The sequence below is a fragment of the Pinus tabuliformis genome, chromosome 1_1 (assembly GCF_031772625.1).
Source record: "Pinus tabuliformis cultivar Carrire ecotype Pingquan chromosome 1_1, CPIR1, whole genome shotgun sequence".
Taxonomy (NCBI): domain Eukaryota; kingdom Viridiplantae; phylum Streptophyta; class Pinopsida; order Pinales; family Pinaceae; genus Pinus; species Pinus tabuliformis.
This window is the reverse complement of record NC_142297.1, coordinates 816,401,371-816,417,095: the sequence shown is the minus strand read 5'-3', so window position 1 is coordinate 816,417,095 and position 15,725 is coordinate 816,401,371. Positions and strand designations below refer to the sequence as shown.

The window sequence follows — 15,725 nt, the reverse complement described above, 5'->3', positions numbered from 1 at the left end:
GTGAACAGATAACCGCAAGTGATGCCCCGGGGCCGAACGAATGGAAATCATCGTCGGGCCAAGGCGGACCAGCCCACAGAGAAACCGGCTGTTATTGCGGCCACACTTTCGGATGACGCACACCGGTCACCTTCTCTCCTGCGTCCCTTGTACGTATATAAACAAGAAGCAATCAACTCCCTTCTCATCTTTTTTTCATTCACGTTTCGGCCTTGTTCGACTATGGCGGCAGCAGCAAAATGTATTGCTCTACTTCTTCTCGCAATGGCGGTGGGGGGCACCGATGCCCAGTCCACGACCTCCACGGTCATAGTGCCAGAAGATACTGGCGAGGGCGGCGAAAGATTCAATAAGGATGTAAGGGCCGACCTGGCAAAGGATCAATTGGATCTCGCCAATACTTTTTTGTATGACCAGCTCTACGCCCAACAGCCGCCCAGTGACAGGAAGACCGTGACCTCCGTATCGCTGGTTGTGGCAAACGACATTGACGGGGCTGCCAAGGTGGACTTGGAAAGCAACACAATCTTCTTGAGCTCTGACTACATTAGCGGCTACAAGGGTGATCTAGTAAGAGAGGTCTTTGGCATTGAGTTCCAGGGGGTGGCCGCCATCTGGCAGTGGACCGGCAACAACCAAGCGCCCGCGTGGTGGTTTAACGGCGTTGCGCAATATTTCCGCTTAAGAGTCAAGTTCGCCCCAGAAGGCTTTGCTGCTCCCGGTAGCGGAGATACTTGGGAAGAGCAACAGCCTCCAAACGGTGTGACTGCCAGGTTTATCGAGTACTTGGAGACCGTTACCTCTGGTTTTGTTGGCAAGCTGAATGCGAAAATAAAAACTTCATGGAACATCGTATACTTCAAGGATGTCACTGGTAAATCCGTGGATGAGCTTTGGAAAGATTACAAGGCTAAGTATGCAAAATGATCCTGACCACGTGAATTTATGCACGAGCGTAGGTCTACTATTCGATAATAAATAGCGCCATTCTACTACTTATGTTAACACACATAAGCCTTTTGCTGTAATACAATTTAATTTTCATTTTCGTTTTAATGTTTATTTATTTTAAATTATGAGATTACATGCACGTAAGTTTTTTTAAATACAATTTAATGTTCTGTACTCAGTTTTCATCTTGGCATAGATTTATTTTAAATACTTACGAAAACGATCTAATTTCTTTAAGTGTAAATTATTTTATGAGTCACATTGTTTTAATGTTTTTTTATAGTTATTTAATTTTTAAATTTTCTATTTTGGCATATCTTTTTATTTTTGATATATATGAACAAAATTTCAACTTTTATCAGTGACGCACATCCTTACACAACGCAATAAATTGGAGAATATATCATTTTTGAGATTGTAAGAATTGAAGTAAAATTTTGAAACTATACTTACTTCAACATCAAATTCATTTCTAATTTCTTTCTTTTCTGAGATAGAAAACAAAGTTTTCTTTTTTATTTTAAAAATATCAAAACCTGATTGATTGGTTTTGTCTTCATTTTTATTAATGTTTTTAATTAAATATATATTATTAAAATGATATTTATTATACATGGGATAAAATTATATAGATAATTAGAATGTAATTTATAGAAATTTATTACATAAATAATTAAAAATTTTCTCCAAGAGATTTACTGAAAGGAAATATTAACATCCTAATGAAATTTCATTAGTTGTGGCCAAGAACCTAGCCACCCAAGGAATGGAATTTCATTAGCCTTGGCCGAAAAGCAAGCCATGTGAGCCTTCACCACTCACCTTGGCGGAAAAGCAAGCCATGTGAGCCTTCACCACTCACTATCTTGACCTCCTCTGCAATGAAAATAGTTATCAACAAGTCTTTAATATGAAAATAGTTATCATCAAGTCTTTAACATAAACGTGAAAATTTGATGCCAGCCCTCTTATGCAACATCGCATAACCTAGTTCTAAAATATTTCAAATAAATTTGAAATGAAAAATAAGTATTCGAAATACGATATATCGTTTAATAAGAAACCATCTATATGTTTGTAATATTTTTATGTGTAACATGATATATTTAGTTAACAGTATTATAATACCAGTATAGACTTATTTTAATTACTTTTTTCCCGTAGAAAAAGTCGTAATTTATATTCATATTGAAATAAATTACATTTTGTAGATGCTTAGAGCATATGCAGATAGCTGTCCATGAATAGGACAAGTACACTGATAATAATATATAAAAAAATGTTTACAATGACATCAAGCCTATACTTTTCTGCCCTTCTTCTTCTCCACCCTACGCCAACCGTGAGAGTCAGAAGGGGGAACAATGATGGCCTGCGAGTGCTCCTGTGTGTTCACTGGAGGTTCTTTGTTGGATTCTGATCCTTCTGATCCATGAGTTCTTTTGTTGCCACTAACTTCCAGCTGTGGCATTTCCTGCTGCCGAATATGGTCCTCCATTTGAGGGTCTGGTGCTTTTTCTTCCTGTGTGCCATTCTGTTCCATATTTATATCAGGTTCCTCAGGTTCCATATTTATATTGGAAATACGATATATCGTTTAATAAGAAACCATGTATATGTTTGTAATATTTTTATGTGTAACATGATATATTTAGTTAACAGTATTATAATATCAGTATAGACTTATTTTAATTACAGATTTAATATGGGGATTAATTTTTTTACGTGCAAACTGTTTTAGAGTGCTAAATACAATGTGTTATTTTTCATTATTTCAATTGTATTTTTAAATGCTAAATAGAATATATATATAGGACCAAATAAAAATTTTAACCATAGAAACTTAATTTTTTTTCTATATATAAATGTATTAAAGTTGATATCCACATAATTCAGTTAACATAGATCTTCAAATAGTTTATTTAAATCTCTTCTTGAAATAGTTTTTAAAAGTATAAGATTTAAACATTTCATCCACACATTTTTTACTTCTAATAGTCAACATTATTTTTCTATTTAGAACATAATTTTAATTTTAAATTTTATTCAAAGGGGCATAGAGAGATGGACAAAATTACACGTCCCCTCATACTGGGTTGTCGAATGAGCCTCTCGGTTCAATTATTATTATTATAATTCTTGTTTAGAATTTTATTAATCAAAAGGATTTGTAGTGCCCCTCTCCAGTTGATTGACCTTGATATGACATTAACAATGACTTAGCCTCAAGGCTCACAAATTATTCTTTGGGGATCCAAACACTTAACTCTACTATTAGTGAATGTGATGGATGTGTTTATTTCCTATTCGATATTATGATGATGATATCTTTGATGTATATGTATTATTTCTACTGATGTTATGTCGATGATACCTATGATGGATGTGCTCCTTATGTTGGCTACTTATATTAGTTCTAGTTCACGATGAACAATGATGTGAATGACTAGGAGTTGTTAATGATGCTATTATGACAATGACTAACGTTGAGAAAACTTGTTACTGATGACTATTGAGTATGGCAGGAAACCATCAGAGGCACTCACATATGACGAGTTGATGACACCTGGTTTGATGAAAATTCATATTATTTTATCTTTGAAATTCTAAGTCGATTTCGAAACCTGCCATATATGTTTAGCTATATTCTGATGACATGTTAACGGTTGCAGGCACAGATTAGTTTCTTGATCGAATGACTCACATATGGGTGATGGGGTTGTACAGGTGGATGGAACTACATGGGAGGGCTGGGACAGTGTCCTTGATCTCACCCACTAGCACTCCCGCGGTGACTTGGGTTGGAAGGGTTGAAACACCTTCGCTTTGAAGATCACGATGCCATGAGGCCAAGTCCCAATGTTGGGTCGTTCATGAGGATTTTACCGGGGGGCGCACATCAAGGTGGATTCCTTGATCCCCGACACCATTAGTCTCACTATAGTAGGCAACATAAGAGATGATCGTGGTCTATGACGTTGCATCTATAATTTCCCCTCATAGTCACTGAATGCTTGAAGGGCAAGTGGTGTGGCACCCTTGGAACTTCAAGGGAATTTCTTGAAGGGCACGACCAACTTGGCATCACAAATAAACTATTAGGCGTGGCACCCTTGGAACTTCAAGGGAAGTTCTTGAAGGGCACGACCGAACTTGGCACCCTTGGAATCATTAAAAATAAATTAAATAATAAATATAATCAAGGAATAAAAACTAGGTAAATTTACATCAAGGGTAAATGATGTTAGAAGCCGAGGTAATTAAATGAAAAATAAAACTTCGGTTAAGAGGATCATAGGAAGAAATAAAATAGATTACCTTAAAAACTCTACCCTTCCCATGTTGGAAAATACTAGGTAGATTATGTGGTTTAATTCGGTAAAAGGGGAAAAAGGGACATAATTGTAAGGTAAAAGATTAATCCTAAACTAATTAAACTTAACTAGGAAAAGAGGAAGGTGAATTAAAATAAGAATAATAAATTAAATTTAGAGAATTGTAAAGAACCTCCATGTGGCAACAACAAACATAAGAATATCCATCTAAGAGATAACCTGAGTTAAATTAGGGAGTAGATAGAGGATCAAATCTTGACTCATTAATTGACTTTAAGTAATGAACACAATTTAAAGAATAAAAAAGGGCGAATAAAGAAGCATCTGGGAGAAGAAATTAGAATCTTGTTGACATATGGAAAATATTAGTTTTAAATAAAAATTAAGTAAATAATTTTGGGAGACCCTTGATGAGAGAGTGACACATGGGTGGGTGAATAATCAAGCTATTGAATCATAAAAACAAATTAATTATGCATGACATGCCAAGTGTCACCTACGAGGACTCCTATAAAAGAAGGGGCAAGCCATGGGAGAGGGGACTTTTTGGGGAACCCTATTGTTGGATGGATGAGACAATGTCAACGCAGTGATTACGATCCTATAGTGAGTTTGGTGAGGTAGAGGATTTTAGAGAGGGGACTCTTGAGCCAAGGAGTGCTCTCCTCTACCAGTTATTGCATTCCTCCATTGTACAACCCCATTGTAGCTCGGGGGTCCGCGGGGAAGAAGAGTACCCAAGGAGTAGGCTGGGAGGTTAACCGGTGGGTCATCGCATTCGGATCAAGTACATCGTCATTCATTCGCGGAGGTGACTGACAACAAGGGAATACCAGCAACAACAAAGCAAGCAGAGTCTCGTCTTCTGGTGAATGGTACATATGTGTTGAAATACTATTTTGGTCTTAGTTAAATGTATGTAAATGTTATGATATGTTTCCTGAAATGAATTCCAAATGTGTTTCTCTTCTGGTTGTATTTTGTTGTGATTAAAAAAAAAAAAAAAAATTGCATATAGTCTAGATGTGGTCTTTACACTTGGTATCAGAACCATGTTGAACCCTTGAGGCATATGGACCCATGCATGCATGGTTAGTTTTATTAAATAATAGGATGAAAATCTACAGCTAATTTATCTCATGGAATATCTATCACAAATGTATCACATGTATTCCGTGTGAAAAACTGGGGTATCCTCATGTAAATATCCAATCACCACTCGTACTCTTATCCTGAGCTATTCCTCTAGTTGCATTCCTTTCTCTGTTACAATCAATTTGTTTGTTTATGCTCAAGCATCAGATCTGATCTGGGTGCTAACGTAAGAGTCTGCATCGCATGCTTGACTGAGCTCATATTCACGTCGAACAAGTCCATTTATCGAACAAGAAAAACTCTGTAGATGGCTTGTAGGGGTGCTGAATCTCTAAAGTCGCTCCTTCTCACATGTTGGACCAAAATGAGAAGAGGTTTGAATATTTTCTGTCATTCAGCAACCAAAGTATACATGAAACCCAATTTGTCTCCACCCATTCCAGATTGCCTCTAGGGGTCACAGGTTGAAGAGGAATTATCTTAGTGCTGTTGTGACTTAGGTGCCATCATGGTTCATTGTCAATCTAGCAAGGTGTGGTTTCCTGTGTGAATGCGATGTTTATAAGGCTCAATGCGAATTGACAAATACATCCTGCAAATGGACCAAATGGCAGGGAGATTGGAAATACAAAGCAACGACAGAAAGCTATGTTAGGGATTAGTGTGCAATTGAATCTTCCACTGACCAAAGAAGCCTTCGCCCTTGATTTCCAACATCTCTCAGCAAAAGAAATGGTGGCCAAAGGAAATACCCTGCCAGACTACGAATGCCAACCTTGATCGAGAACACCAGTGAAGGTCGATTGATTTGGCTTTGAGCCTGCCCAACGCATTGAGAAAACAGCTTCAGGGCATCCTTCCATTGACCATTATGAGCATATCCTGCCAGCATTTCCGTCCATGAAACTGTGTTTCTCTCCACCATTTCATCAAACAATTGTCGTGCATTTTCTATTCCTTTCTCCTATGCATACCTTGTGATCATTGCATTCCACGAGGAAATATTTCACTCAAGCATTCCGCTAAATATCCTGATAGCATCCTCGGTCCTCCCATTTTGCCAATATCCCGCAATAATAGAATCCCATGAGACCATATTTCGTTGAGGCATTTCCTCAAAAAATTGGCAAGAATGCTCAATATAGCCACTCTGGGCATACACTGCAACCAGCGTGGTCCATGAAACTACATTACGTTCAGGAATTCTTTCAAAAAGTTGTTGTGTATCCTTTACTCTCCCATTCTGCAATTATCTCATAATTTCCACTATCCCCGAGATGACTTCAGCTTCAGCACCATGACTGCCCTTAGTCTCCTGACTCTGCATTTGAGTTTGTGGGCTTTGTCCAGACCCTCATTTAAGAGCATGGGAAAATGTCTCTGATAGTAATAATTGAATAAAACTTAAGCACAGACAAAAACACCACAATGAGATTTTAACGCATAACATCAAACCCAATTCTAATAAAGGACCCTCTCTCCACCAAAACGCTTAAGGTTTGAGATTATTTTCCTACGGATATCAACCAATTTGTTAAAACATATCATGAACCATTAATATTCAAAACCTATAATACACCTATTGACATCGCTCGAGGAATAAGTTATAACTGGAGTTGACCAAACCTTTATGCCGTTGTATTAATTGAATAACATGTCACCCTAATACCAAATGGACTCAAGATTTTCACTCAGAGAGATTCGAAAGCCCTAATGGTAACTTGTATAGTGATGAATGAACCAATCAAGCAATTTTCTTCCCCTACTCATCTGGTAGTTTCTCCACGTGGTGAGTGAAATATTAGTCAATCTGGCCATGCAAAATTAACTTATATGTGTTAACTCTTTTGAATAATGGTGTTTCACTTACGATGGTAAATTGCAATCCCCTATATTCCCTCCATTCATTACGGAGTTAGGGTAAGTAATTTACAAAATACCACCTCCAAAGCGGTGATTAATCCAGAGCATCCATTTGCTTGCATCACGAGGGTTCTAGGTACAATTCACCATGTAATTTGATATTTAATTCATTATGATTTGTTATTTACATACACGAAATGACACTAATAATTTTGCTTTATATGGATATAAATTACTAATTGCACATTTTAAGAATTATAATAATTCTCTCAAAATAATTATAATTCATAATCTTTTATGAATTATGAGATGCCCATCATTTTAATATGGGTGATGTCATTCAGTCGAACAAAAATAATTTGTCGATACACACAAATTTGTATTGTTAAGAAGGAAAACCTTGCAATCCAACTTAGTGATGGGAGGCATAAAAATATTTTGAAAATGAAGAGGAACAAGACAAATATCATCCGATCATTATTTTATTTTGAAATGGCTAAACTTTCAAAAATAACGACTAATTAAAAGGGACAGTAAAAAGATAGTTTGTAAAAGGAGAGTAAAAAGGAAACTGCACAACTTCAAGAATACACAAGGCCACGTTATATAGATACAAGTAAAATATATAGATACAACTTTTTATATAATTTAACTTTATATAGATACAAGTTACTAATTGTACATTTAAGAATTATAATAAAATTTTTAAAGTAAAAGGTTAACAAATAACTATTAATATAGATTTTATAGATATATTGGATATATATTATTGTTCTTCTTGCACCAAGGAGAAGAACCTATGCAACCGCTAACTACTTTATAGAAATAGAGTGAAATCCTACCGGAACAGAATTTGTAACTAGCACTGCTATCCTCTCGCCTAGCGAGCAAATATTTACCCCCGTGGATGGAAATACTTCTTGATCTAGATCGATGTAAGAGTACAACTACATTTCCAAAATCCATGTTGTCTATTCGGAACAGGTTGACCCCTTCGCTCTCTCGTTGTACAATCCTCTTCCTGCTGTGAGGGGGTCTGTTTAAAAAAAAAAAAAAAAAAAAAATCTAATGGAAACCATAATTATATGCGTAAATAAATAATATATTTGCATCCCATATGTATTAACATGTTAGTATGACATTCATACTCTATGTTTTGTTGAGTTGAACAAATAAGTTCGTTAGTATCACATTTATACTCTATGTTTTACCGGATTGAATAAATAAGTTTGTTAATACGATTATAAGAAAGAAAGGAAAAAAAAGTTGCAGTGTTGTATTATATATTAATAAGAATGGTGTATGTATTATACATATTGAGACACTTAATGTGTTGTGGTAATTTGATAGTAAATAATTTACATTTATATATAATTTTAACTTTAATTTAAAGAATTATTTGAAAATAATGTATTACACACAATGTAAGATTGATTGTTGTACAAGAAGGAATGGTAGGCTCCTCATATTTAAAAATAGGTATAGAAATGTATGATCTGTGTATATAGAATTTTGGAATGCTACAAGGTCTTTATACATTAATTACCTAATATCTAATTAAAAAAAATCAAATAAATAAAGTAATATTTTATATGTAACTTAAATAAATCCTCTTGTTATATTCACCACTTGACCTAAGATAAAAATGTAAACTAATACATTGGCATTCAATAAGAGAAATATTAGTCTATACATTAATATTTGATTAAATTTGAATGATGGAAGAAAAACATATGATAAAAATTTACTTTTAGTGAGTGGATAGATGGAATTAATAATTGATTGTGGAATGACATAAAATTCTTTCAAATGAATACATATTTTCAGTAATAAATTGAATTAGTAAAACTAGTATTGCCTTTGAGTTGTTTCTTTTACAATCAACCTTGTTATCATTATATGGCTAGATTAAACATTATATGGCTATATTAAACATTATTTGTATAATTGAATGCCATGTTTCTTCTCATGCAATTGTGCAATTCCTCGGGGAATAGGTTTATCAAACATTAGTGATGGTATATCACTTATTTTATGACTATGCATAGTAAGAATATCATTTGCTCATGAAATTTGGCTGTTGAATTTACTTATTAAGAAAATGAAAATTTTTGACTATTAATTCTAAATAATTTGTTAGTAAATTGCCAAGACATATGAGCCACATAAGACATTTTGCCTATTAGTACATTTAAATTAATAAAATATTTACCAACAATTACTACCCACCATAATGTATACATAAATTTAGGTGGGAGTAAAAATGTCTAAATATAGGTAACAAAAAAGAAAAGGGGGTAAATATGTTGATTTACCATCATGAGAGCCCATTAAAAATATATGCCAAGCATATTGAATGTATTGGCATAAGACTGTAAGATATGATCAATTTTGATAATTAATTTAGATGTGGCATTATTAGGACCATAATAATGTAAAAAAAAAAGGGTCCAGGGGGACGATTATAGTCCTAATATAACCACTTGCGAGGACAAGGAGGAGATGCATCACCATTATCCTTTTATGTTCTAATTACTTCGGGACGAAGTCCATTATTAAGAGGGGGTGTATGTAGTGCCCCTCTCCAGTTGATTGACCTTGATATGACATGACATTAACAGTGATTTAGCCTCAAGGCTCACAAATTATTCTTTGGGGACCTCAGGTTGGGGATCCAAACACTTAACTCTACTATTAGTGGATGTGATGGATGTGTTTATTTCCTATTCGATATTATGATGATGATATCTTTGATGTATATGTATTATTTCTACTGATGTTATGTTGATGATACCTATGATGGATGTGCTCCTTATGTTGGCTACTTATATTAGTTCTAGTTCACGATGAACAATGATGTGAATGACTAGGAGTTGTTAATGATGCTATTATGACAATGACTAACGTTGAGAAACCTTGTTACTGATGACTATTGAGTATGGCAGGAAACCATCAGAGGCACTCGCATATGACAAGTTGATGACACCTGGTTTGATGAAAATTCATATTATTTTATCTTTGAAATTCTAAGTTGATTTTGAAACCTGCCATATATGTTTAACTATATTCTGATGATATGTTAATGGTTGCAGGCACAGATTAGTTTCTTGAGTGAATAACTCACATATGGGTGATGGGGTTGTACAGGTGGATGGAACTACACGGGAGGGGTGGGACAGTGTCCCTGATCTCACCCACTAGCACTCCCGCCGTGACTTGGGCTGGAACGGTTGAAACACCTTCGCCTTGAAGATCACGATGCCATGAGGCCAAGTCCCAAAGTTGGGTCGTTCATGAGGATTTTACCGGGGGGCACGCGTCAAGGTGGATTCCTTGATCCCCGACACCATTAGTCTCACTATAGCAGGCAACATAAGAGATGATCATGGTCTATGACGTTGCATCTATACTTTCCCCTCGTAGTCACTGAATGCTTGAAGGGTAAGTGGTGTGGCACCCTTGGAACTTCAAGGGAATTTCTTGAAGGGCACGACCAACTTGGCACCCTTGGCATCACAAATAAACTATTAGGTGTGGCACCCTTGGAACTTCAAGGGAAGTTCTTGAAGGTCACGACCAAACTTGGCACCCTTGGAATCATTAAAAATAAATTAAATAATAAATATAATCAAGGAATAAAAACTAGGTAAATTTACATCAAGGGAAAATGATGTTAGAAACCAAGGTAATTAAATAAAAAATAAAACTTGGGTTAAGAGGATCATAGGAAGAAATAAAATAGATTACCTTAAAAACTCTACCCTTCCCATGTTGGAAAATACTAGGTAGATTATATGGTTTAATTAGGTAAAAGGCGAAAGAGGGACATAATTGTAAGGATAAAGATTAATCCTAAACTAATTAAACTTAATTAAGAAAAGAGGAAGGTGAATTAAAATAAGAATAATAAATTAAATTTAGGGAAATGTAGAGAACCTCTATGTGGCAACAACAAACATAAGAATATCCATCTAAGAGATAACCTGAGTTAAATTAGGGAGTAGATAGAGGATTAAATCTTGACTCATTACTTGACTTTAAGTAATGAACACAAATTAAGGAATAAAAATGGGGAATAAAGAGGTAACTGGGAGACGAAATAGGAATCTTGTTGAGGTGAGGAAAATATTAGTTTTAAATAAAAGTTAAGTAAATAATTTTGGGAGACCCTTGGTGAGAGAGTGACACATGGGTGGGTGAATAATCAAGCTATTGAATGATAAAAATAAATTAATTATGCATGACATGCCAAGTGTCACCTATGAGGACTCCTATAAAAGAAGGGGCAAGCCATGGGAGAAGGGACTTTTTGGGGAACCCTATTGTTGGATGGATGAGACGATGTCAAAGCAGTGATTACGATCCTATAGTGAGTTTGGTGAGGTAGAGGATTTTAGAGAGGGGACTCTTGAGCCAAGGAGTGCTCTCGTCTACTAGCTATTGCATTCCTCCATTGTACAACCCCATTGCAGCTCGGGGGTCTGCGAGGAAGAAGAGTACCCAAGGAGTAGGCTGGGAGGTTAACCAGTGGGTCATAGCATTCAGATCAAGTACATCGTCATTCATTCGCGGAGGTGACCTGCAACAAGGGAATACCAGCAATAGCAAAGCAAGCAGAGTCACATCTTCTGGTGAATGGTACATATGTGTTGAAATACTGTTTTGGTCTTAGTTAAATGTATGTAAATTTTATGATATGTTTCTTGAAATGAATTCTGAATGTGTTTCTCTTCTGGTTGTATTTTGCTGTGATAAAAAAAAAATAAAAAAATTTGCATATAGTCTGGATGTGGTCCATACAAGATTTTACATAGATTTTACAACAACCACCTCAAGACGGGGTTTTCGGAGAGAGATCAAAACCACACTATAAGGAGACATCTAGGTAAATAGACTAACAAAAACAAAAGTATCGCCCAACTTGGGGCTGGTTCCTCGCTTTACTATTTTTCCTTTTCCTTTTTTTTACTTTATCCCACCCATTCGATGCAAGAGTAACCATGGATTGTTGAAGAATTTCCTGACAAGATGCTATTGCATCCTTTTCAAATTCCAATGACATTGATTCGCGGGTTCACTTTACCACTCCAAATGGAACAATAGTACTGTGTATTTCTTTGCAAAGTCCTAAAATTTTATTCTCCTTACTCTCCTCTCAGTCCTCATCTTAGGAGAGAATTTCATGATGTGATCCATTGTCCTCCTAATCTAAATATAAGGAGTCTTTCTCCATAGTGGGTTGGCTACATGGCTTCCAAGCCTTAGATTTAGTTTTCCGTTTTACTAGCTTTGGAGCGCAGGAGTTCTATAAGTGTCCTACTTGAGGGAAGAGGTGAAAATGAAAAGTTGTGTTATCATAGTTCAGGTGTTGGATATAGTATAAATCACATACTTTGAGGTTGATTTTATCACGAAATCCTTTACTAATGTCAAGTTCAACATAGATCCTACCATATGCATAAAATCAACTTCAGCCTCACGTGAGATTTGTGCCTAGCAAGTGACCCAAGGTGCTTTTTATGCTTGTAAACAATAAATCATGCAATATATGAGCCAACGAGTTTGGAAGTCAGACCCAAATGGGAAGATTTGTGATTACTATCATAGATGAGTCAAAGTCTAGGAACCAAGGGGTCATGAACAACCTTGCTTTTCCCTAGAACCATGGGCCCTTGGATAGAACACTCTGGTAATATTCTTGGTAGGAAAAGATAAGTATGAAGAAGCCCTTTGAACATAAGAGAACCATGTAGGAGCTGGTCTAATTAGAGTGTATCCATTTGTAATGATCCTTTGTTTGAGGCCACAACCCGTTAAAGCAGTAGATAAAGTTGTTCTATGCCATTATCTCATGGAGATCTTCTAAATATAGATGGGAAATGTCAACGGAGGGAATATCCTCTAATTTTTCCACAATAAACGGAATAGGTAAATCTTGAGAAGGGACTACTTTTGCTCGAGATTGAGGGTGAGTCGAAGGAGGATGGACACCTTAGGGAGCTTGATTATGAACTGCGTATTTGTATGAAAAATCTTCAATGGAGGAGGTTTCCCCAAAGCACCCCTGTCAAGTGAAGAGTTAAAAGCACAGTGGAATCCCTACAAATATGATAATAAGAGATGGGAAAAGTATCATATAATTGCTTACCTTCATAAAGAATGCATTGAAACCCTTGAAGAAACCCTAATTTGAGCTCCATTAAAAGTTTGACGTCCCTTATGATATTCGTAGATCTCACCCAAAAAATCAAAGAGTATCCAAATACCATTTTGATTGAGATCTAAAAGGGATTCTGATCCAGGTGGATATTGGTGGCCACCTGCCAAGTCCACCGGGACCCCCACCATTGTTTCTCTCAGCCTTTTCAGTTTCCTTAATTGTAGCACAACTTACTATTTTTAGCAGTTTTTCGGGTCCTAAACTTCTGGAGCCGTTTTGAGGCCCTAAACGACGTTTTTTGGGAAATATGGGGGCAACATGGGTCCATGGACCGATGTTGCCCTTCCCAAAGTGGTAGTGTTGGGATAGATCTTTCTAACGAGCTATTGTACGCGTCAAACAGAGATCGTATGCCAAAGTTACGACCCCGGGAAGTTGATGTACCAATTTACCCAAACGGGGCCCACAGTTTGGCGTTTCATCTCCTAGGGTTAGGTTTTGGAATGTTAAGGGTTTTCCATTGTTTCTCAACAATAAATAGGCCTTCGAGCCTCACTATAACACAGTTCAGAGGCATGTAGCCACCACATATCTTCTAAGAGATAAGCTACCGTCGCCCTAGCTGGTTTATTTCCGTTTCTGGTTGTAAGCATATTTCAGTATTTTCCATTAATGAAATGAAGGATTATTTCCGCTGCATCTTTGTGTATATGGTTATATCTGTAATTTGTTGCGTTCTTGTTTAAATCCGGATCAGTGGTATCAGAGCGGTCTGCTTTTTCTCTGTTTTTCTTTGCATGTCCCCAACAAGGTCGGGATATAAGGAGTTAGGGCTTGAACTGGTTGAACCTTTGCAAGACCAGCCTCGCAAATCCCGACGGCCTCCCATGGAGGATGAGAAGAAAGACGAGGGGGCAGGAGATCCCATCAAAATCTTGCTCGAAGAAGCCCTCGAGCGACAATGGAATGCGATGATGGACAGCTTTGCCCAGATCCTTCAGCGGCTACCCAGAAGTGACGCATCGGCTTCTAGCAGCTACTCTAGAAACGCCACGCCCTTTAAGGTACAAGTTAATTTTGAAATACCCATATTCAAGGGTCAGATAGACGTAGATGCCGTAGATAAATGGTTAAATCTGCTAGAGGGTTATTTTTCTGTTCATGAATTTTCGAGTCGGGAAAAGATTGTTTTCACCCTTCTCAAAGTAGCCCCCCACGTCAAGGATTGGTGGGAAACCTACTGCGAGTAGAAGGATGAAAGTAATGGCTCACTATTTTCAGCCGCACCCACCTAGAATTCATTCCGGGATGCCATCAAGGAGCAGTACTACCTTGTCGGAAGCTATGAGGATGAATACATAAAGTGGACCACGCTGCGGCAGGGAAGGGACCAAGACGTGCCGAAGTTCACCAATATTTTCCATACCCTTCGCACAAAGTTGGGTATCAAGGATTCGGAGCAACATTTGATACTCAAATACCGTGGCTGCCTGCACAAGTACATCCAGGAAGAAATACAATTCCTGAACATCTCCTCGCTCGGCGCAGCATACCGATATGCCGTCAAGGTCGAGTAGAAGTTTAAACAAAAGAAGCGAGACTTTGGATCTGCGAATCCAAAGCAGGGGAAAGGTGCGCCTAAACCACAGAACAAAGGACAAAGCCAAGGCGAGACAACCCAAGACAACCCGCCGAAGCTGCAAGCAGAGAACAACACCGCGAAGCCGAAAAAGGACACTGGAAAATGGTGTGAGTTCCATAAGAGCTCCACTCACAACACAAGTGAGTGTCGGGCCAAGCAGTCACTGGTGGCTGAGCTAAAGGTTTCAGAATCAGATGCATGTTCCGACTCTGAGTCAGAACCTGATAAGGGGAATGAAAAAGGGAAGCAGATCATTGATGCGGATCCCAACGCCACTGTTGCTACCGCCAAGATCCAGAAAAATGAACCCGAAGATCCAAAGGAGGAGGAGCGTCTCTTCCACTCCCAGATGTGGGTAAAGGGCTCCCCGATATAGTTCATTGTTGATAGCGGGAGTCAAAAGAACCTAATTTCGGCAGAGGTCATGAAGCGGTTGGGCTTACCGACCACAGCACATCCACAACCATACACCATTGGGTGGCTTCACCAAGGACGAGATCTTCGCGTGAGCCAGCAGTGTCGCCTTCCATACAACATCAAGCCCTTCACGGATGAGGTATTGTGTGACATTGCTCCCCTTGAAGTTTGTGATGTATTATTAGGACAGCCATACTTGTGGAAGCGACATGCTGTGTATGAATCAAGGCCCCGTGCTGTTATTATTACATTGGGAAATAAG

General features: G+C 37.4%; 1 protein-coding gene across 1 annotated transcript; it reads left to right on the top strand.

Moving 5' to 3' along the window:
- Window positions 1-222: 222 nt before the first annotated feature.
- On the top strand, window positions 223-927 carry LOC149216573 (uncharacterized). Its single transcript, XM_089390009.1, has one exon. The coding sequence runs from the start codon at window positions 223-225 to the stop codon at window positions 925-927; it is 705 nt and encodes a 234-aa protein (XP_089246135.1).
- The last annotated feature ends 14,798 nt before the right edge of the window (window positions 928-15,725 follow it).